The 24,560-nt window shown below is 36.6% G+C and overlaps 1 protein-coding gene across 30 annotated transcripts in view; it reads right to left on the bottom strand.

Moving 5' to 3' along the window:
• Window positions 1-13,620: 13,620 nt before the first annotated feature.
• Window positions 13,621-24,560, bottom strand: part of PTPRD (protein tyrosine phosphatase receptor type D) — a 313,470-nt gene continuing 302,530 nt past the window's right edge. For 25 of the 30 annotated variants that reach the window (XM_039381964.1, XM_039381970.1, XM_039381978.1 and 22 more), the window contains 3 exons: window positions 22,463-22,617; window positions 18,318-18,453; window positions 15,351-15,559 (listed from right to left, as the gene is read on the bottom strand). In XM_039381964.1, coding sequence (XP_039237898.1) covers window positions 15,491-15,559; window positions 18,318-18,453; window positions 22,463-22,617 — 360 coding nt within the window. In that variant the 3' untranslated portion in view covers window positions 15,351-15,490. Of the gene's footprint in view, window positions 15,560-18,317; window positions 18,454-22,462; window positions 22,618-24,560 lie in introns of all 30 variants that reach the window. The other 5 variants (XM_039381989.1, XM_039381990.1, XM_039381992.1 and 2 more) reach the window with 2 other exon arrangements.

Here is a 24,560-nt window from a genome sequence, read left to right as displayed (position 1 = left end):
GGTAAATACAGGGAGATAACTTGCCAATTACCACCACAGGCAAAACAAATTCAACCTGTGGAAAATTAATTTAATTTATTGCTAATTAAAATAGTTTTGTATAGTAAGAAACAAAGACAAATTAAACCAACCCCTCCACACACTCTTCTTCTGGCTTTTCTTCCCCAGGCTCAACTTCACTCCCTCACTTCCAACTGCTCAAAATTCCTTCCTACCCTGTGAAGCTAGGAAGATGAGGAATGGAGTTTTGGGATCAGTACATAACTGCTCTTCTCTAGAGATCCTGTCTCCTTACACATTTCTCCTGCTCCAGCATCAGTTCCCCACAGGCTGCAGTTGCTTCTGGAAATATCTACCTGCTCCAGTGTGGAGTCCTCCAGGAGCTACAAGGTATACACCTGTTCCAGCATGGTTCTCTCCATGTGCTGCTGTGGAATCTCTGCTTTGGCACCTGGAAAGGAGCATACTCTCAGGCACATAATGTGACTCTTGAGGATGGTTCTGTGCAGAGCTAAGGGTTGGACTCCATGACTTGTGGATTTCTTCCAACTCAGCATCTCTTCCTCCCCCTCCTTCTTCACTGACCTTGGTGCTTACAGGGTTGACCATCATTTTTGATGATTTTTGCACTCCTCACTTTGATGGCTGGCATGCTGCCCTTTCTTAAATACATTTTCACAGAAGTGCTACTTTGCTACTTCCCTGTGCCGTGAAGACACATTAGCTGTGTCTTTTATGGGTCCACTTTGGATCTGGCTGGAATGGGCTGTGCCTGGCATGGAGCAGTCCTAGGCCTCTTGTCAGAGAGGCCACCCCTGCAGCCTTCCACTGCCAGCCCTTGGACACAGACACCCAAATTATCCTGATTGACTTTCTGTCGCATGCTGTCCTACTTCCAGCAGATGTAACAGCAGTCTGCTTTTTGAGAGAACATCGGTATACTCCTCCAGGAGACTGTGTCTTTCTAAAACACAGGAACACACTTATGAGCACTCAGAAATGTTAACTGTAAAAATAGAAAGATTTTTGACACAATTTTTTGAAGAATCAATAGCTTAATGTGAAGATGAAGTGAGACAGGCATATAAACAGAATATGAACCCTGGAAAGATGTAGCTAAAAGTGTCTGAGGATACATACACTCTGTGGCTCCAGAAAGAACCAGCAGAGTGAGCAAGAACTTTTGTTGGCTAATAGAAGTTCAGACTTGCAAGCAACTTCTATGTGTTTTGCTTTGTTTCTTGTTAGGTTTGTGCATTTACTGCAAATATAAAACTTCAAATTTAAAAAGAGGCGCTCTGTATTTTCAGGTTCCCTTTTAATCTCTTTTCCTTTTAGCTCCTTGATAATGACATTTCTTCTTTGTAAATTCATGCTGACGACTCCCATCCACTTTCTTGTCCTTCATGTGTTAGGAAAAGTTTCTCAGGACTACTTGTCCCTTTATTCTCTCAGGAATTGGTGTGAGGTTAATCACTCTGTCAACCTCTTTTATACCCCATTTGCATGACTGTGCTCTGCTGGATTCCCACAGTGTGGGGAAGACAGAAGCCTGTCACTCCACTTGTGAAAGAAATAGAAATCTTTGGGTCCTCTAACGGGCTCATGAAGTGGATCCACTGCCACAGATCAGTACAGTTTAGGGCAAAGAAACTTGAAAATTAATCATGTTGATCTTTCTTTTTCCATTATAGAAAATTAGAAGTTAGGGAGGAGGGGTTTTTTTGCTAGCTACCTGTTTCACCTTCCCTGTTGCAGTCTGCTGTGTCCAAGCTGGAGGTTATCACTCAGTAGTTGGAACTTGACAACTCTCAGCTCCTGGTGACAGAAGTCTGAGCATAATGTGCCTTTATTGAGGGAAGAATTTTCTAAAGCAGATATCCCATGCAATAAGCCTCTTCTCTCATTAGAAATAGCCTGCTCATGTGTTCTTTTATTCCTTCCCCTGAAACCACAAGATAGACATTTATTTCTTTCCTTTAAAGAAAAAAAAAAAAGACAAAGACTAAAAAGAAACATAATGTATACATTTGGTGCACAAAATTAAGACAATGCAAGGAACACTACACCCACAAAATCTGGAAAACACCAAATCCACATTGCTCTGGGAACTTGTTTGTCCGAAGCATTCTACAGTGAAAGAAAACAGTGCAGATGTTTTAATTAAGTAGTATAAGACTTCAGCTTGCATTAGTCTTGATTTTAGCCTCTGGACATGGCTTTTACTCAGGCAAATACAAAAACCTATGGGTCTTCAACTAATGCAAAAAAATACACCTCAAAGGAAATTGCTTTCAATTTTCTCTCTCAACTGAACAGGCACAAAGCCAGACAATGGCCAAAGAGCCACTGAACAAACTGCATCTAAAATACTAATTTTTCTGGAAACCAAATAGCTTATGAGAACACAAATAAAAACACAGAAGGGAACGACAGGGCTCAAGCATGCCCCACTTCCTCACATTAATGAGACTAGAAATAATTTTTGTCTATCATAACACTCTTTCTCCCATTGGAAAAACATTTTAATGAGGAATTGTGGCAAGTAGAATAGAAAATTCGGGGCAGATGACACGTTCAAAATTAGGAAAATTATTTCAATTGCATTTATAAAAAACCCATGAATCATTTGTGCAAGAAATGCATATAGAAATGTTAATACTGGATTAATTCTCAGAGGTAAGAGTAAAGATAGTATATAATTTGCTTTATGTTTTCTGGCTCCACTAACCTCACTTCCAATTGAATTAATAAGGAAAATGTAAATGTCTTCTGAGAATGAAATTTGGTCAAGAGCTTGACAAGATATCAGATTTTCCTTTGTAAACATGTCTCTCAGAACCAAGGAGAAAGGATAAAGTAAATGTTTTAGCTAAAAATGATGCCACTGAAATGTTCTGTTTAAACAGATCAAGTATCCAAAGAGAAAAACATGAATTACACAAATTTTCTGAAAAGCTGCATAACCTAAAGCATTTTCTAGTAAACATGTTGAGAACCACTGTCCTATGTTCATGTATATGCAATAAGTACATATTTCTGTAGATAAACATGTATATATGTATGTATGAGTGAAGCTAGTCAAAGCTTATTTACTGAGAAACAGAAATGTGTGTTAAATAAAACATTCTTCAGTGGGTCCTGGTCGATGGCAAGTTGAACCTGAGTCAGCAGTGCCCTGGCAGCCAGGAGGGCCAACCGTGTCCTGGGGGGCATCAGGTAAAGCATCACCAGCTGGTTAAGGGAAGGGATTGTCCTGCTCTCCTCTGCACTGGGGCGGCCTCGTCTTGAATATTGTGTGCAGCTTTGGGCACCACAGTATAAGAAAAATATTAAGCTATTAGAGACCATCCAAAGGAGGGCAACGAAGATGTTGAAGGGCCTTGAGAGGAAGCCGTGTGAGGAGTGGCTGAGGTCACTTGGTGCGTTCAGCCTGGAGGAGAGGAGATTGAGGGAGACTTCATTGGAGTCTACAATTTCCTACTGAGGGGAAGAGGAGGGGCAGGCACTGATCTCTTCTCTGTGGTAACCAGTGACAGGACCTGAGGGAATGGGCTGAAGTTGTGTCAGGAGGGGTTTAGGTTGAGTATTAGAAAAAGGTTCTTCACTCAGAGGGTGATTGGGCACTGGAACAGGTTCTCCATAGAAATGGTGACAGCACCAAGCCTGACAGAGTTCCAGAAGAATTTGGACAATGCTCTCAGGCACATGATGTGACTCTTGGGAATGGTCTTGTACAGGGCTAAGATCTCGACTCGATGATCTTTGTGGGTCCCTTTCAACTCAGCATTTTCTGTGATTCTGTGTGATTCTGTGATTCTTACTTGTGGCACTCAAAAATGGAAAGTGATATTGTGCGAGATAAGAAACTTGACCTCAGAGAACTTCAAGTTCATACCTAAAATGCGGATTATATGTCTCATACATAAATTGTTACAGTTGGAAGAGACCCATGGATGTCACCTTGTCCAACCCCACTGCTCACAGAGGATCACCACGAACATGTTGCCCAGGGCTGTATCCAGACGGCTTTTGAATATCTCCAAGGATGGCAACTCCACCACCTCTCTGGGAAAGCTCTGCTAGGGATCAGTCAGTCTCATGGTGAAGAAGTGTTTCCTGATGTTTGGAGAGAACCTCTTGTGTTTCATTTTGTGCCCATTGCCCAATTTCGTAGGTGCCCTGACACTCACTGCGATCCTTAGCCATGAATCAGGCACTTAAAGTTTGAAGCTAACCATGTCTACAAGAAGGGTGCAAACACAACTGAGTTGCTTCACTAACACCCTGAATGGACAGCTGCTCGTACAGGAATTGTGTAAGCTTTGAGAGGAAATTTCCAAAATTCATTTGACAACTTGAGGTAGATTTGCCTCTTTTCTACCCTTATGCAGAAAGGCCCTTAGGTTGCTGCTAAGAAATGGCCTGATAATTAGCATTGCCTACACTTGGGCAAAGAGAAGGGTGGAAAAATAAGTGACAGCTATTCCAGAGGACTCAGGAACTTATCAGTTTGCCACCGGCGATCTGTGCTGCTTGTCAAAATCTGCACTCCATCTCCCACTGCAAGATGTAGCTGACTTTTTAAAATTTGTTCTGAATATACCTACAGTATTGGACAGAACTGGAAAAAAGAGCAGGGGAACAGCCTCTTTGAGAATTACTCTGTAGGAGTCTTGGTTTGAGTTAGAGCTGCACTTTTGCTGCATTAGATATTAGGTACAACAGCATCTAAAGTAGCTGACAATTGAGTAGACTATTGAAGAAATTTTAATGTTGACTTAAAATACCAAGTAGGCAAATTAATATGTGCACAGAAAGGCCAATATTGCACAGTTTGCAGGCACAATATATGAATAATATTTCAGTATATCATAGGAGTGTTAGAGAAAAGGCCATTGTGGACTGTGAGGTACAAATACAAAATATGGAAGAGACTGAGAAGCCTGTCATAATTTTATAATGAGTGAAACCTTGTGTTTATGAGATTCTTTAGCTCTGCCATGGAGAACAGATATACCTGGTTGTGTCAGATTTTTGGTTTAGTAGTAGTTTCTTCCAACTTTCCTGACTAATGGGAACCTCTAAGTGATTCACCATTCACTAAGAGGTGAATGGTTAGTTAGAGCCACTAAGTTATTCTAACATTCATTCTTCTTTTTACATCTTTTGCTCTTCTGGAAGATTTTGCATGCTTTTTAGGAGAAGTTATCTGACTTATTGTATACTCATGCAGGCCAAAGGACAAAGCTTTCATCAACTTTCTGAAACCAATTCATTCTAAGAATTGCCATAAAATCATCAAGTTATCAGGTTCACAGCTTCCTCCTCAGCTTCCTTTTCTCCCAGATTCTGAAAGACACTAATTAACTGGTGCCAAGCTGAAAAAAAATCATTATTTCTTTTTTTTTGTTTCTCCCCTAGTCTATTTAGTGTGGTCACACTAAGGTTGTCTTTTGTTATTCATATTTCTTGTCTCCTCCCTTTGATAAAATAACTGGGTTCAGTAATAGTTTTAGTATCCTATTACCTTGATGAAGGAGGGAGGGAAGAACTTTGTGAAGTTTCTGTCAACAATAAATTTCATTGCCTTTACATTTTTTAAGGATTTGTCTGAGCTTGTTGATCTTGAATTTATGTTATTCAATTCTCTACCATTCCATGAAATAATAATTTAGTGCTATTTTATAGTGATCGATGAAGGTGTGTGCTTATTGGCAAGTAAAATCTTTGCTCAAAGGAAATTTCTGTCAAAATAGCCAAAACAGATTGATATTAATATCCCTCATATAGCTATTAAAAGGAAGGCCAGGTCAAAATATAAATCATACTAGAGTGATGCCAGCAACTACCTAGAGTGGATGCCATCAACAGAATTTACTACATCTCCCTCTCTTACTTTAAAAAAACAAAACAAAACAATAAAAAAGTGTAACTAACTATATGATGCTTCCATGAGCAAATTTACTTACAGGCAGAAGTTTCTTCATAGTATGACTGAGCTTTTAATGCCATTTGATAAAACACTTCCAAAAACCTCTAATGCAAAAGCCAATATAAACTTTTTCTGTAATGTCTTGTGTAGAACAGACCATGTATATACAAAAGAATGCAACCCTCAGCAGTTCTTTTAGCCCTTTCAGAATTTACTCCTAGCAATTACGAAATTACCACAATCACACAAAATATTATTTACTTGTTTAAAAATATCAATTTTGTAATCAGGCAAAGGAGTATGTCCAGCTGGGTCCTCAGAACACATTGTCAAGAAATAGTAATGTAACAAAACACTTCTAAGAAATAAATTAACAGCATTTCTAATTCCAGTCAATCTCCATAATTTCAATTTGAGTACTGTTAATTTTTAGAGACAAAAAATCCTGCCTGTGCACAGAGCCTGTGTTCATTTTACATTATTGCAAAGAGAACATGTATTGAGTCAGACATAAATATACACAGATTTTTAATACATCCTTAAAAAACTACCAAACATCAGATATTTACCAAACATCTTTTATTTGGCATATTACTTATTTGATATTACTTAGCTAAAATCCTATCAATAAGGAGCTCAAAATAGGAAATAAAAATCTTTCTTGAAGGTAGGATTTTGTTTACTCAGAGATGGTTAATTTATATTTATATAAGAAATAAATATTAATAATTTTAAACTTAATAAAAAAGCGCTTCAAAATGCATTTACTTATCTTAAATGTATTTATACATGCATTTGACCTAAGAAGTAGCATGCAGAAAGGATAGTAGCCCTTGCACTTCTTTGAAGAGACCTTCTACTTTGGATGAATTCTGCAATTAGCCAAACCAACGCTGGTGGTGCATGTGAGTAGCATGTGTAACAGCAAGGTGTTAACTGAAAGCTCCAGTGTCCTCATCTGTGAGTTTTGTGTCCAGATTTGTCCTTTTTCTATAGCATTTGCAAAAATTGACTTTTAGTCAATTAATGTTGATATTGTTTATGGAGCGGTTGTTGCAGTGTTTATCCCTCGTATCTTATTATCTACAGTTTCTAGACAGTAACATTCTGTTTCCCATTTTGTAACTCATGGGCTTGACCATCATGTTCTTTCTCCTGCTCCTGCACAGGGTGTCTGGAAAAAGCTACTCTGCAATTGGCTCCCCAGGAACATCATCTGAAATTTCTGGTCGATGTCAGCTTTGGAAGTAACAAAGGACAACAAAAATCAGTAACCAAATGTTGTGGCTTGACCCCAGGTAGTAGCTAGGCTCCACACAGCCATTTGCTCACTTCACCCTCAGTGGGATGGGGAGAGCATCAGAGGGGTAAAAGTGAGAAAAAGACAGTTTAATATGTAAAGTGGATGGTGCATGTGCAAGCAAAGTGACATAAGAAATTAATTCACTGTTTCCCATCAGAAGGCAGATGTTTAGCCTTTTCCAGGAAAGCAAATCAACACATGTAACAGCTACTTGGAAAGACAAATGCCTAACTCTGAACATCTGCCTTTCTTCTTGCTTTACCCCATTTTTTTATGACATCATTTGGAATAGGTTTTCCTTTTAGTCAGCTGTCTCAGCAGTGTTCTCTCTCATCTTGGGTACCCCCAGATTAATTACTGCTGGAGCAATGACCTCAACACCCTGAACACTGCTCTGCCATAAGTAAAACACTGGTATGTTATCAATACTGTTTGGATCACAAATCTAAAACATTACCTCATAAGAGCTGCTATGAAGTAAAAACCCCCAATCCCAGCCCAAACCACTACACTGAAAATAAACACTTCTTTTTGGTATTTATTTTGAGAATTGTCTTTACAAAACAACTCCTACCATCAAACTGCAATAAACTAAACTCAAACCACCCCCAAATACCACTTGGAATATTATTTCCCATATTAGAGCTTAATAGGAGTCCACATTTTATCTCTTCTTCATCTGAGAGAGAACTCTACTTCACCATGCTGATAGGCTGCTTGGATGCCTATTCACTATATGAGATCTATTCTGCAGCCACATTCTACAAGGTAGCCAAATACACTTCTCCCTCTAGGCTGAGTATGTAGGTTTGGGTCTCAGTATATCACTCTAGTTTTCTTCATGGTGCTGTAAATTGGGTATGAATTCTCTAAAACTGTCAGGGACTAAGCTCTAAAGGAAACAGCCAAAGAATAAATATAAACATTTGATGAAAATGAAATAGCAAACTAAATTTTAGAGACAAAATGGAATAAAAGGAGTTCAAACAGAAGGTGTGACTGTGTGAAACATTCATAAAATATTCTTTGGAAGTGTGGGCTACTGAGAAGATGTTATATTGATACACATTTTATGTGTACGGAGCAGAAGTACATGGTTTTATTGTTGTCCCTGAAAGATAGTTGTTTTGCCACATACGTGTTCAGTGTACTCAACATTAGTCACTATTTTTGCTGATTTTGGTGTGCTTAATTTGAATTACCACAGTGCCTGAACTAGATTTCTTGCAGTGGTAGCACAAGCTGGTTGGTTTGGCTTTAGTGTCAGCGATGACACTGATGTGTCTCGTGAACTCAAAAGTCCCACGCAGAGCCTCTAGATGATGTTTTGTTTTCTTTTGCTGTATAGATGAGAACTTGCTGAGTGTTTGTAAAATGCCTATTAGAGTAGAACATTGGGCTCATACAACTTCTTTAGACCCTACCAGATTTCAAGAGCAAACTGGATTTTTGAAGACCAGAAGTATAGTAATCCTGATGTATTTTCAAATAATTTCCTCCAATGAAGAAAATCTTATATTCTGTTTTCTTATTTTTATGTATGACAGAAGGAAAGGCATTTCCAGGCATTTTTGACTTTAAGGATTTAAATTCTAAATCCAATAAGGTTGTTGAATATATAATGAACTACTTTATTGACAAAGAAAGGTTGTTTGCTTGTTCCTGCTACAACAATAAAGACTTCTGCTGACAGAAGCAAGCTGAATGCATTTTGGGTTCAAAAGCATCCTATTTATAGTCTAGATGCAAAATGATCTCTATTCACTACAATGTCTCATTTGCAGGTTATCATTCTGCTTTCCTCTGAAAGCAAGTCAGTAAATGTTTCCTCCCATCTTGACATTAGTAATAGAAAAACATTTTGCATCCTACTATGGTACTCTCCATAAGCAGAACTGGAGGACAGAACCAGCTTGTTTAAAACACAGGACAATGTATAGAGAAAATTCTCTTGAGTATCAGTACAACTACATAATCCAAGTCCTTCAGGTTTTGAATCAAATAACTTTCCAAACAGTTGCAGTAGCACAGCATTAACATTCCCTCCTGAAAAAACTCCCAAAAACCCAAACAGAACAAAATAGAATAAAATAAAATAAACAAAAAAAATTGGAGTAAAATAAACAAAATTAAATAAAAATAAAATTAAATTTTGCCACAGGTCTTAAAATGAAAATTTGCTACAGCCTCATACATCATCAGTGTTTTATTTTCCCATGCAAAGTGAAAGAATAAAAAAAAAATTACTATTTCACACTTCTGAAACTGCTTTAAAGATATTCTTTGACAATGCAAGTGATATTGATACCATTTGGTACCTTCTGTGGACATTTTTTGTCAATTTTATCCAGTGCTGTTGTTGAAGTTTGGTTATCTGAAACTTTCATATTTCAAGGTTTTAAAATTCAAGGCTATTTCATAGAATTCAGCAACTCCATAGGCAAGATGCATGTTTTTTATGTTCAGTTTTATGGGAGAGAAAGTGATTTATCACTCGTACGTTGGCTTACACTTCAGCAAATTTGCTGGTTACTTTCCTCAAAATTCCAAAGCCTCTGAAAAATCATTTAAGTTAATTTTTCTCATAAAACTGGTTAAGAGGAAAAAAAAATAAAGGCCATATTTGCATCTGAAGTAAAAAGGACTCAGCAATTTCTATGAACACATTTTCTGCTCCTTTCTTGACCAGTGATGGCTACAATGTTTATTAGGGATCACTGGATACCGATCTGTTTGGTAGTGAACTGTTTTGGATGCTCCTTAATTAACAATTTCTTTCTATATATCCCTCATCAGTACTCTTTCAGTGCTTTGTTTATCACATTACCAGTAGCTCACTTCTGTCCTAAGCTCATACAGACTGGGAGAAGCAGGCAATGGGTAAAATCACAGATGGAAATCCCCTCTTGCCCTAGAATCAGGACTGACTCATTTTGAGAGATACTAGCATGAGTGAACACCAAAGATTCTGGGAATCTGGGAATTGGGTCCAAGTGATTGTATAATGTAGAAAAGATGTAAATGTTATTTGGTTTGAAAGTCTGTAGCCATTGCTTTGCTTTGAGATAATTTCACATTTCAACAGAATTTCAAAACAGTAATGATTTCGTGGTACATGACTCTTTTTTCGTGTTAGGCATGAATTAGAACTACTTCTGTTAAAATCCCATTAATTTATAAGTTATTAAGCCATACACAGCCAAATATTTTTATCAATACTCATTTTCACACTTTATTTTGGTCCATGCTAGATGCACAGAACAGGAAAATCCAAAGAAGTCAATGCTGACATTAAAGGGTACCATCTAAAGCCACTCATATAGTTAAAGAAACCCTTACATAACACAGCTCTAAACCACCTTGCACACACTACGCAAAAAACGTTCAAGCCAAAGGCAGCCTGCAATGCAGTAATTGTAAAATCCACAAAAATAAGTGGAAAAACAATAATAAGCCTCTGTAAGAATACCAAGGCCTCACATTTACACTGTTATCACCATCTTAAAGTGGAAATTAGGCTAAGAACAATACACGTTCTTAGAAATCAGCCTAATGTTAATGTCTTGCACACCCTTTCAGCACAGAGGATTCTTTATAAATACATACTTAATACTAATTGCTAATAGACTGTATTGCCTTACAAAGTAATCTTGGAGACAGAACCTGCCTTCTTTCAAAACAAGCAGACAGAGCAAGACTTGTTTTCTTTGACTAAACTGCCATGCCATGCCCCTTGTAGCTTCCCTCAATACACCTGGCATGTTCATCTAAAACTTTTCCAGTGTGTTTAAAAACTTTCGCAGTATTTAGATAGCAGCCTCACAGACCCATGTTTGCCCTCACTGCACATAACAGAAATCAGCCAAAAGTCATGACGGCTTGCTACAATTTCAGTAACTGAATTCTGACAAGTGACTCGAATTTACCCCAGAACCTGCCAAATCTGCGGGAATTAAAAATTCACAATTTGCCTCATATATGTGAATATTTTGCCCTCTTTGGGTTGCACCTACAAATGGACAGAAATCTATTTTCTCAGTGTAATCATACATTTCTAAAGCACAAAGGGGTACTCCAGAGGCATGTAAAGTGTGATAATTTCAATTAAATTCATGAAGAATGAGAATTTATGCCAAAGAGTTTGCCTATGCTGGCTCAAAACTTGCTGCTGAAAATGATATATATTTGCTAACCCAAGAATGCATTTTCCACTGTCCAGCAGCTAGTTAAGAAGATTAATGACTGCTTTGTAGCTCCAATTAAACTCCTTTATCACCAAGAGGGACCAAACAAGTTTTGATTTCAAAAGTACTGCTTAAGAAAGAAGACCAGGGCTGCATAACACTGACATTTTATTAGAATTCATCTGTAACAAATGGAACTTGTGTCAGCAAAGAACTGATTTTCATACAGACTTTCTGTTGCCACCAATGTAACGAAGTAAGAAAATAAAAAGCACGCCTTTCATTCTGTAAAACATTTACGCGTACTACTAATTAGAGGTAATTGTATCTTTTTTAACAAGCCATTTTACAAGGTAATTTTTTTAAATTTTTCAGTCTATGCATCCAAAACAAGAGCAAAGAACACAAGTTTTTATTATCTTTGTAAAGACACTCCAAGCTTGAATGGCAAAGCCACATAATGGATGGTTATAATGAGACCTGCAGCCTTCTGATATCTGTGGAGTATCAGGGCATCAAGAAAAGAAAAAAAAAAAGAGGCAAAAAAAGAAAAAAAAAAGGAAAAAAAAGAAAAATGGAAGAGAATAAAAGGGAAAAAAAGCAGTTGCTTTTTTAAGTAATTGCAAACTTTTTTTTTCCTTTTTACATGTTCCGTGTCATTTAAATACATATAAGTGGATTTTATAAGCAGTTTCTCACAGATAGGTTCAAGTTATAACATTGTTGGGTGTAGAATCAATAGGGCAGTGCATAGTACAAAGGTATATATAGAAAGTGCAAATCTCCTTAGAGGGCCACTCCTTCCCCCAGCCATCCTCTCCACTGTCTAACCACTCAAATAATTTTTTAAAAAAGAGCTAAATTAAACTTCTGTATAAACCATTTTTATATATTTTGTGGTTTTTTTCCCCGTTGCAACTAATTACAAAATTAGACATAACTACACATATAAACGTAAATAATAGCACCGTATTGGTTATGTTGATGAAACCAATTTTAAGCTTGGAAATGTATGATATATGTAGACAAAGATGCTCACGATTTAAATTAACCACAGAATGCACATATAAGAATACAGAAAGTGGAATGCACATCAATGATGCTAAGAGTTATCTTAAGAAACACAAACCCTAAAAGGAGTATTTAGTTGTAGAACAGTTTTCCTCACAAGTTGGTTCTGCTTTTTTGTATTTTTTTTTCATTCCCTTATTTTCTTTGGAGCTTGCAAGATGGTCTGCTAGGGAAAAATGTGCTGATCCTTTTACAGATCCAGTATGTAAGAACCTTCCCTAGTATATGTTTCCAAAATGACACTTCTTTTATTTTTGTGTTTTTCTGATTCCCTATACTTGAATTGAAGAACATAACCACATTACATAACCTGGCACTTCAATAATTACTTTAAAGTATAAATCAAGAAAGAAGAAGAGAAAGAAACATAGTGCACATTCTTCTCTGGTTCAGATGTAAGTTATAGAATCTCATTCTGAGGTAGCCTTCTATAATACTTCTATTCTTATATATATATATATATGTATATATATATATTTGTTTTGATTTTTTTGGTTGGTTTTTTTTTTCATTACAAAAGTGCTCAAATGCAATTGCTGAAGTTTGGTCTTTCATATTTTTCTTTCTGCTAGCAGTGGGAAAATTGGAAGAAGAAGAAAAAATGTTATCACATTGACAAGCCATAGCAATGCTCCTCTTTGAAACCCCAAAGAAAGAATTCCTTTGATACTCATGTACTGACAATGGCAGAACACGCAATGGAAACCAAGGTCAATGTAAATGGCATCCTATAAAGAGTCTCAAAAAGTACTTTTTGCTGTTTACAAAATTTTCCTTGTTTCCTGGAAGAAAATCTACTGTCATTCTCCAATATGTCCTGGGGGCTCAGTCTTGTTAGCCTTACATGAACCTTCCCACTGAAAGCAATGGTTTGACTTTAGCGATCTGTTGACACAAGTGAATAAGCAGGACTTGGCCCAAAATAAATTATTAAAAAAAAAAAAAAAAAGAAAAAAAAAAGATGCACGGCTGATGTCAACTACTACTACTGTACTGCTACATCTCTGCAATGATAATACTATAACCAGTGACACAGTGGGTTTGAAAAGCCAACCAGAAACAGATTTTCAATTTGTGGGCTGGTCTGTTATTGGAAATATGGAAAGATAAAGGGCCTTGACTACCTATGTGTTTTGGGTTATCATTTATTACCATCCATACTTGATTAGAAACCGGAAATGCATATTTTTCAAAATTGTCTGGTACATGTATTAAAACGTTTGAAACGAATAACAGAGATATAAACAAACGGAACTAAATACAAATGAAGGCTAACTTAAAGAAATGCTATTCAAAATAGGCATCAAATATAAGGCACTCTAAATGTAAAATTAAAACAAACCCCAGCATCCCCAAATAATGCTGTATGCCACAAAACATTTGATTTCACAGAGCAATATGTGTTTGGCTTTGCCCTGTTACATAGGATAAATGTAAATTATATAGCGCACACTATAGACAGTATACTATTGAATACAATTTTAAAACATCTTAATACCTAGTATATTACAACATTCTCCCCTCCTAAAGGGATATGCACTGACCTTTCCCACATGCACACCTCCTACATTTAATAATATGATTTCTTATTGCACTATAGTGTTACAAATATTGAACTTCACTTGAAGCCTAAATCACATACTCTGTGTGCGTGTGTGCATGTGTGTGCATGTGTATGTGTGCATGTGTGTGTGCTCAAGTGGACATGTGGACAGAAGTACTAATTGGGAGACAGATGATGTTCAAATATCAATGATGTGCATTCCTCACTTCCCTTTGAAACAAAGGTTTATGGACCTTAAAAATGCAGAGATGATCAAATAGTAGTTTGATATAATTGTAGTATGCCGAAAAAGTTTCCCAATGCTTTGATAAATCCAGTTATGTAAGAATTGGTATGTTTATACGCATGTGTGTGAATATCTATCCATCTGTACCTCTGTAACTATACAGAGTCAGACAGGGGTAGACAGTAATACATAACATATATATATATAAAAAGAGAGGGGGTGTGAGTGTGCATGTGCATATGTGTGCGTGTGTGTGTATGTGCTAGCAGCATCTTTATACTTTGCGCCTCCCTGTTGATTCCAAAAGAAACCATTTTGATTTAACTGATTACAATGAATATTTTCTTAAAGAAAAAACCACAAATAAAACTATAAAATTAATATCTAACAAGACTGTGGTACTGTAGGACTGCACAAAAATGTGCAAATTTTCAAAGTATTTAACATTTCTACAGCACGATATTACAGATAACAGTTCTACAGCTTAAAAAAAAATCTACATTATTTAAACAAAAATATTAACAGTTATGCAACCTTTTCTTTAATTCACTTCATTGAATGATAAACTCTTGTTAAAAAAAGGAAAAAGTTTACACAGTTAAAAATGAAGCACAGGTCAGCAGTATCTTTACAATACTAAAAAACTAAATCAAGGACTTTCTTTTTAAACATTCCCACATTTTCCCTAAAGTGTTATGATGAGCATTATGACAGGAAAGGGTGATGTTGAAGTAAAGAGTCTGTTTTGTTTGAGAAGCCAGGACTCAACCTTGCAACAAACATCTTGCACTGAACTGCAGTTCTCAAAACTCCTCTTTGCAAAAGCATGTAATCCTGAACAAGATGATCATTTTTTTTGATTAATTTCCTCTTCCCTTTAACTTCAACCAATGTCGAACCCTTGAGGTATCTGTATATGAGATCCTTCAGACGCCCCAGTGGTCAGGATTCTTTTATTATGGTTAGGTTATTAAACTGTGAATTCTTGGTCCACATGGAACAGTTGTTGTTGGGTGGGGTTTTTTTTTGTTGTTTTTTTGTTTTATATATCCCCAATATTTTTGTTCATTTTTTTTAATTTATTTTATATATCCCCAATAATTGCTCCTTAGCTAAGAGTTAAGAAGTACTTCTAAAGCACATTGTATGGCTCAGAAGCGGCTCTCTGGATCTTAAAGGGCCTGCAATAAAAATCCACAATGGGTTTTTATGTTGCATAGTGATCAAAGCTGCCCAGATATTCCAGTGCGGCTCGATAGCAGAACTGGTATTGATCCTGGAAAGAAAGATAGAAAAAAAAGGCATCAAAAAGTCAGCTTTTTTGGTTGGTTTTTAGTTTCCTTCAACTAAAAGTGAATACTTTGTGGCTACAAACAAATACACCACAGAGACATCTGCAGCTCAGTAATGCTCACTCGCTAACATCAACAGAAAACCACTGTGAGTTACAACAGATGCAGATAGACACTCATTTAATGCAATAAAATTTTCCACAGATTGCAGCTTATTTTTGTGCAGAGACTATATACTCAGCTACTGACTGTTTGTTATTCTGGATTAAAACAATATCAGCATAAAGCTTTCTTCTGATGGGAACATGCTAAGGCGCTTTTCCCCCATGTATTTGAAAATAAGTAGCAAAATATTCAATTTATTCTACAGCAAATACAACACACTACGTGATAAAGTTCATCAGAGTCTTAATATGGAATGTCATATGGAAAACCATCAGCTTAAAATTCATGTTAAGGAAGCAAATGGAATCCCAACCTTTCAGTTATACAGACTTTGATGAAGATGTGATATACCTTAAGCCTGTGGCAAGAAAAGGTGCTAAAAGAGAAATAGGCAGCTAAAGCACCTTATTCACTTAAAACAGACTGCATTTCAACCTATGCCTGGAAGAAGAAAGAATTTTAGTGTGGTGAGAAATTTGCTTATACCTCTGATGAAACCAACATTTGGTATTTTGTGTTTTTCTCACCTCCATAAAGCAGTCCTTTTGCACAGTTATGTTATGTTGCACACTTACACTAAAATGGAACATCTGTGTCCTCATTTGCCACTGCCATTCAGGGTTTCAATGGTAAAAAAAGAAAAAAAGGAAAAAAAAAAACCATAAAAGAAATTGCTACAAAATATCAAGGACGCCTGCTTATTTATCTGATAGTGCTGTGTGTTAACCCTACATAGGTTGCACTTGTTAAGGTAATAATTAAAATTCTTGTGGAGGCCAGGAAACTAATCAGATATTTGTTTCACTGAGATGGTATGATCACTAATTTTTCATTTCTGTTAGTTGGAATAATCGGAACAGTGGCATATGCCTAAATTATATGTGTGGTCCGCATGGAGTTCAAGTGCTTTGTTGAATAAGGATTAGATTTCCTGGCAGTTTATACCACTGAACAAGAGATTTGTTTTCCACAGAATCCTGAAAGAAATGAGTACACAACACTTCTGCTTGCAGCAGTCGGGATGAAGGGTGCATGCAGAAATAAGTCAAAGCAGGGGGAGGGAGAATATATTGTGGAATTGAACTCTGTCAGGTAGGCTCAAAGAAGCATAGCTGTTCTGTATACTGTAGTTATTTCTGGGAGCTAAAAATGACAGAAAGCAGTCATTTTTCATTTTGCTTATCCAGAAAAAATGATGATAAGGGAAAAGAAATGGAATTAACTCCTCAGTTTGGTCATAGTGATTTACTTGGCTAACTGACAAGATTAAAAATAAGTATCTGTATTTTTCATATAAGTTTTTATGAAGTTGTCTTTTTAAAAATAGGACTACCCAGCTTCTATTGAACAAGTTTAATTTTCTTAAGGGAAATGGTAAACTCTGGGGAACCATTTTAAATTTCAGAGACTGTAATTTAAAGGCCAGTGTCAATCAAATGATACTAAATAAATGTACGACCTAAAATGTTTCCTTCTCTTGCCCTTTTTCTTGGTTTTCCTAACCTATTGCCTCTGGCTTAGTTCAGGTCTTCTGCTCAGAAATTAAAGTATAAATTAAGCACAGCATTAACTGATAATGTTTAGACATTCTTTATAATGTGACACATGTAATCAGTTGATACTGCTTATCCCTTTCTTTATTTCTCTATGCCACTCTTGCTAGCACAGAAATTATTTACATTATAAGTTCTGAACATGGAATTTACCATTATGATTTTCAGGCCAAACAGCCACTTGCTTGGTGACACAAAGTCAAGAAAAACATGAAAATAATACAGCATCAGTCTGAAAACATGATCAAACACCTAGCTCCCAGAACAACAACAACAACAAAAAAATCAGTGGATCCACCTGCAGAAATGATTTGCTACCTTCTTTATCACTACACATTTCTGTCAGGAAACAGTGCTCAAATAAAAATGGGTGATACTTCACAAATGGTTTTTCTCAACTACCATAACTTAGGATCCACTATTGAAACGATTTTTTTCTTCCCCAGCCTGCAGTAACTAGTGCTGTAACAGGAAACAAGTCCTTGCAGTACCTTTAGGGCAGAATTTACCCTGTAGTCATATGGTCATATATGACTTCAGATATAAATGTAAGCACATTTTATACAGTCTCAAACTGTGCATTTTTTTGTTATTGTGTAAATACTACTTGCCACTGGCTGCTGCATGAGAGGAGCCCCGAAGATACAAGGACTCCCTGAAACAACATCTCAGCCTTGGCCATATTGATCACCATAACTGGTCTACTCTGGCCTCCAGTTGGGAGGCCTGGAGACACACCATCTATAACGCAGCTGATGCTTTTGAGAAAGCACACAGGATCACTCTTGAGGAGAAAAGACAATGCAGAAAGATTCGTGCCCTGCAGAATATACCATCTAAGGAGTCTTTCTGCTGTGCCTTTTGCAACTGGATGTGCCTGTCTCGTATTGGTCTTTTTAGCCACCAGCGCGCTTGTAACAAACGCGGGTAGAGCCCTTCCCAAATCTTCGTTTGCGAAGCCCAGCCATGATGTAAATACTGCTTCTTTTCCCTCACTATTGTACATGGATACTGTTTTGCTCACCTCTGTCTGTACCATGGCTGGCCGCTGTGTCCGTAACATTTTGACAGTCTGGAAGATGTCTACAACACCTTCATATCTCATTCTTTCTAATACAATGCTCAGGGTTATGAATACTCCAGTCCTTCCAACACCCGCACTGTTGCAATAAAGGAAAAAAAATAAAAGGAAAAAATGGATGTTAATTTACAGTTAATGCTGAAAGAATTGGCTGACAAATTATCTGTGGTTACAACACACCATATGTGCACAAATTTCTATATGGTGAAAGGCTCACTAAGCAAAATTCCACTGCAAATTACCACATTGCATTCAAAAGAATAACTGCACTCAAGCAAATTTTATGTGCTACTAAGTATGTCTGACTCTTCAGTCTTCCTTGCAAAGTGACTTGGTTTTTCATCCAGATACACAATAATCAGTGCCTGCTGAAGTAAATGAGAACATTTGTTACCAATAACATATATTGGAAGTGACAAGAGAAAAAGAAGCCAAAATGCATTTTACTGCTTGCTTTACTTTAGCTTGTTCATGTATATACCTTATTTTGCACATTTTCAGTGTGTTATTTTACCTTCTACTTCGAGTTAGAAATAGTGGATGTTCAATTAATAGTTTTTGCATGCACACTCCAACTTAAGGGATACACAAAAATCTCAAGACAGCTTTTATTCAAGTGTGGCAGTTGATCTTTGCTTTCCAATGGTGATATTCAGATACTATGTCTGTCTTTATCAGTCTTATTTATCTTCTTTGAACATATATGGCTTGTTTGCTCTCTGTTCTGTCTTGAGTTTCTGCTATTAGCTTCAATCCACAAGAAGTGATGAAAATTCTTGTAATCAATAGAGGCAATAGCTGTCAGCTTTTAAAATTAAATAATCACTTATTCATAAAGATTACCCTTGGTCAAAGTGACAGGTAACTGCAGAGAAAAAAAAAGATTTTCCAAGTCTGAACTTCTGTGTGTGAAAATTAAGCACTCTGTCATCTTGCTTTTGATATTAATAATTTCACAAGGTTTTCTCCAGGCAGACAAACTTGGGAAGTTGAATATTTATAAGACCTATTCACCAGACAGGAGAGTGGAAGAACATGAACAGAAGGTAAAACCTGAAGAACTCTGAATGTTCATATGAACTATAACAGAGATCCAGTGAATTCACGAAACTAGTGTGGAAATTGAATGTCCAAATTAACAGTATTTTAGTGTTTGGCCTAGATTAGTGTACTTTTAGGGCTAATAAACATATGCGATTGGATTTATCAATTTTGCATAGCCTATGCGCCTTCAGATTGCTGAAGCCAAAGGATAACTGACACAACACCTGAGAAAATATCATGCTGTCATTGCTGATTGCCTATATGGGATGACAGCAGGCCTGGACATCTAAAGCAATTGCAGTGTAAGCTCTCCTTTCCCTCATGAGGTAAATTAGAAAGATAATATTTAAGAAACATTCTGAAATATCCTGGAAAAACATCGTTGGAACCTGCTTGGACTTTACAGAGCTGACAACAGCGTGATCTAAACCAAGTAGCCCAGAATGAATAAACAAGCAGAATGAAGGCAGATTACTATTTTATTTTCTCCTTGTTCCTGCTCCTGCTCCACTATTTAAAAACATCCAACAAAAAAAGTATGATTTTCTTAATTGCTGAGAGAACTTCTGGCCTCACATATTAGAAAAGTCTTCATTATTTGAAAAAAATGACTCAGAACTCTTGAGTTCAACAAAAGGAAGGAATTTATTTTTTGTCTCGTGTTCTTAAGAAATTCACAAGTATCTGGAGATCCTACTTAACAGGGAAGAGAGACTAATATGGAAAGATCTCAGTGCCTGCAAATGTTACTCAGCCTAGAGGGTGGTGCAAAACTAGTTATCAAGTGTGATGTTTTCAGAAAAGCCTGTAGGAAACTGATCCTGTTCCCCTGAGACTGGCCAGCATATTTTAACACGGCAACAGTTCCTATCAAAAAATGCTTAGGATTTCTAAAGAGTGAAGGCACTACTTCATGATGCAGTATGGTTAGAGAAGTTCAAACAGTTAGAAACCAAAGTTAGGATGCTTTAATTAGGCATGAGAAAGTATTAATATTTTTGTAAGGGAGAAGAGATTGTTACTACAAATACATCTTGAATGCATTCTGGGAAAACTTGGTCTTCCTCACTGTCCAGCTAAAACCTGGAATAAGATGACTATAAATATGTAATATTGATTGAAGCGAAAATTTTGCTTTAAGGTGAACAATCCTTTGCTCTCTCAAATATTTTTAATTATCTGCCTAATAAGGTTAGAAATTTTTAAATTCAACACTCTGACCTAGTTGTAAAAACGCCAGGGAAGGGGAAAATTTAAAACTGTGGGTGGAATAGGTTTACTGTGTAACAGAGAAAGCAAGCTTGTCAAAACTGCAGAGGGAAGAAAACCAAAAGGAAGTGGCACTAGCAGAGTTTTAATTCACTTTAAAACTCATCATGGTACAAACTGGAGGCATTATTACAGTAATTCTACCAAGACTAGGAAAGTGCAGGCGTCCAGGATCTTGTGCTTCCTGAAAGAAACAAATACTAGTTTGCTAGGGACAGCTCCTACTTATGTAAGTTGACTAACACTGATAGTGATGATCAGCATTACCAGTCCCTAAATTGTCATTACAACGATGATAAAGACATTTAAAGACCAAGCCCTGGATAGTTACACCAGAATTGACTGTTTCTACCAAAGTCAATGGTACGAATCTCCATAATTTTAGCATGAAAGATCCTATCCATTTGGAAGGCCTATATAACATACTGCAAACAGTATTCATTGCAGTCACAAGTGGACAAGTTTGCATGGTACAAAGAACTTAGAAGAATAACATCACTTTGATTTCTTATCTGCATAAAGGCATAAATATTGCTTATTATTCCTGTGCTCTCAAAACTCATTAATATTGAAGAATAAGGCTTATTCTTATCAGGATTGTCCTTCATTTTCCCCTGCCAAATGAATCCCAACCACTGCTCTGCAATGCTATTCTCCTAGCAGTCCATAAAAATTTTTAGGCACTTAAAAAAAGTAGGATTCAAGTAGTCCAATACATTTATTATGTCAGTCTTTCCCCTTCATGATTAGGGGATCATGAAGAACTCAACTTCTAGTTGCTCCCGACTTTGGAAGGACGAGAATCTCTCTCCCTCTGTACATTCATAGACTCCAGAAAACTCATTCGCTTTGTCTTTATGCTAGTATTGGGGCATTACTTGGCTTGCAGTAAGGACCTGGAACTTGTATCAGTATTTTGTATCTCTGTTATATAAATAATAATATTTAATCTCCCAAAAATAATTTCATATTACAAAAATGACTATCTAAAATCCTAATGGAATTTATAGAAAACAATTTATTAAATAAGAGATAAAGGACAAAGATATTATTTTTGTCCATCTGCTATGGAGTCTAGAGAGAGTCTTTCTTACTGTAAAGAAAATAAATAAAAAATACAAGAATATTAAAAAGCCCTGCAAGCTGTTTTCATCTGCGTATCAACTGCAAAGGAATTGAGGGAAGTCATCACATCAAAAAATGAGCATTAAGTTCTGAAGTTAGAACTCATCAACCCAAACCTCAATGATTTTTTGACAGGCAAAGTTTCTAAACACCACTTTCTATTCCATTCCCTTTCTTGATATAGCTACCATTTTTAATTGTCTCATCTTGATAGCTACTAATGTGCTACTGAGGTGTAACTAGCTTGTTTGCGGGTAATAATCTCCATGAAAGTAACAGCCTCGCTTTTAATTTCCAGTGGAAAAAATATCAGATATAGCAGCCTGTGATAAGGCTCTTCCTATGCCTTCTGTGTGCAGCACTGACCAGATTGCTTTTACACTGCATTAGAGACATTTATAAGTGAAGAAAAAATCATGGGCTTCCACATATTTCTGAAAAACATTTCTGTACAAATGGAATATCACAGAGCAGTTCCCATTTTGTAAAGCACTTCATTGTGTTCCTTTTTAGATCTTCTATTTGAAGACGTTTTCTGATAGTTCACCTCTGAAATTCTGTTTAAATATATACCTTTGTCAAATTCAACAATCATGTTTAGAAAACAACCAAATCTGCATATCAGTTCTTTTTAGGCTTTGTTTACTTACCTGCAATGAACAGAAATTGGTCCATCCTGACCAAATTGCTCTTTTGTTTTATGCACTTGGCCTATGAAGTCAATAAATCCTTCTCCAGACTTTGGCACTCCTTGCTCTGGCCAGTCAGTGAACTGGAACTGCCTCACTGTTCGGGACTGGCCATCCTTTAACAAAAGACACAAATAATGTATCACTACAGCATATTGCAGTCAGTCAGCTTGAAGTCAGTCAACCAATAATCATAAAGACAATCACAAAGCAAGGACATTGAGAGAAGCTGGGGAATGGCTAAGATCAGATTTATGAAAATTCTTTCAACTGCAGTACTGGATGGAGCTTTTGTAGACACTGGCCTGGATGTGTAGTTTCATTAACGGCATTGCATGGATTCCCTTCTCCACTGCATAGGAGAGTTGTCTGACAGTCTGTGTAAAAAGTGTGTCTGAGGCTAAAGGCAAAAAAACCCCACCAGGTTATATGACTTTTCTGGTAAGTTATGTTTTGATTCCAGCGGACTGGAAATTCCTTTAAATACAAATCAAGAAGAATAAAGTCATCCAATCTGACTTTCCATTTCCTAGATGGCAGGAATATCTTTACTGATAACACTTGTTTAATCATTGCCCTCCTTGCATATGGTATTTTAACAGTATGCTGCTTTCTATGATGTGGACATTTTGCCTGAAAGAAGACTGGTCGAAACAAGCCAGTTGTTTAATAAACTACAAATTTCCCTTCAATAATTGTTAATTTAATTCACTAAACAGCTTGGAGTCAGTTAAAATTGAGAAGAAGGGCTTACTGTTTCAAAACAAGCCATCTGAAGCTCTTCATTCCCTGTGGTTAGGAATACCATTGTTTAAAACTGCAGAATACTGCAGCATGGTTATTTTTTATAACAGGGCCACTGGAATTATTAAGTACTGACTTCTGCTGTATGTCTATTCAGTGTGTAAAAAGTAAGGACACAGAAAAAATGCAATACAAATGGATAAAGTAAATTTGTTCTGCATTTTCAAACACTGTGCATGATGATTTTGACACTGTTAATCTGTACAGCTGAAATACTTAACAGCATGGGCATATGGGCTATGGATATTAACTGGTGCCTCTGGACATCATGTTTCCTAAGCATTCACCCTGCCATGTCTTCAAAATGGTCTTCTATTAAGTGAAACTCATGAAAAATTGAAATCATTACTGGAGATTCCCCCCCAAAAGCAACAAGTTATGCTGGAGGCAAGAACAATCTTTCTCTTTTTTTCCCTCTACCACAAACACTCAGCTATTACAGATCTTTGAAATGAAATAGAAGGGATTTTAAAAATAACCAAAAGAAAATCCAATAGTTTGCTTCTGTGTTTCCTCTGGTATTGTGGGTGTTTGCCTCCTATGTCTCAGATGAATAAGGAAAACAGAAAAAGCATGTGTGTGCCAGGCACTGCTCCGTGAGAGGACACACATACTGCCTACTTCCACTAGACCACTGTGACAATTAAGTAGTCTATTTCTGTGGTATGCCTTTCACCAAATAAAAAAAAAATGAAATGTTTAAAAACGTTCACCCAATTTGATTTCTTGTGGTCATCAACAAAAAGAACAAATATTTCCTTCCAAAATAGCATTTTCTTAATATAAACTTCTCTAATCATGGCCTCTGTGATCCCATTTTCCTCCATGAACAAATAATGAAATTACATCCTTCAGATAGCCTTAGGCACATGACATCAATTAATCAGGAAGACACAGCAATAGGTTGATTCCCTACAAAATAACCTTTCATTCTTCTAAAGTAAAGAAATAAAACCTGAAATTTTACTTACTTGCAACAAGTTGGTTACAGAAATGGGAACTCTTCAGCAATTTCACACCCTGATAGGATTTATACTATAGCAACAGTAACTTTTTTGGGGTAGAAAAGACAAAAGACACCACCTTACTTAAGTCCAGTCTGTCTTTGCGAAGACCACACATTACTATTTGATAAATAGATTTAATGGCAAGTATTTGGTTTTTGTATATTGTATATTTTGTATACCAATACCAATCAACTGTATTGGTATGCTTCATGATTTTAGTCACTCAATATTCCAATAGAAGTCTGTGA

Source organism: Pipra filicauda, unplaced genomic scaffold (assembly GCF_003945595.2).
Source record: "Pipra filicauda isolate LSUMZ 115617 unplaced genomic scaffold, ASM394559v2 scaffold24_size8852520_pilon, whole genome shotgun sequence".
NCBI classification, from domain to species: domain Eukaryota; kingdom Metazoa; phylum Chordata; class Aves; order Passeriformes; family Pipridae; genus Pipra; species Pipra filicauda.
This window is presented reverse-complemented; position numbering and strand designations above follow the sequence as displayed.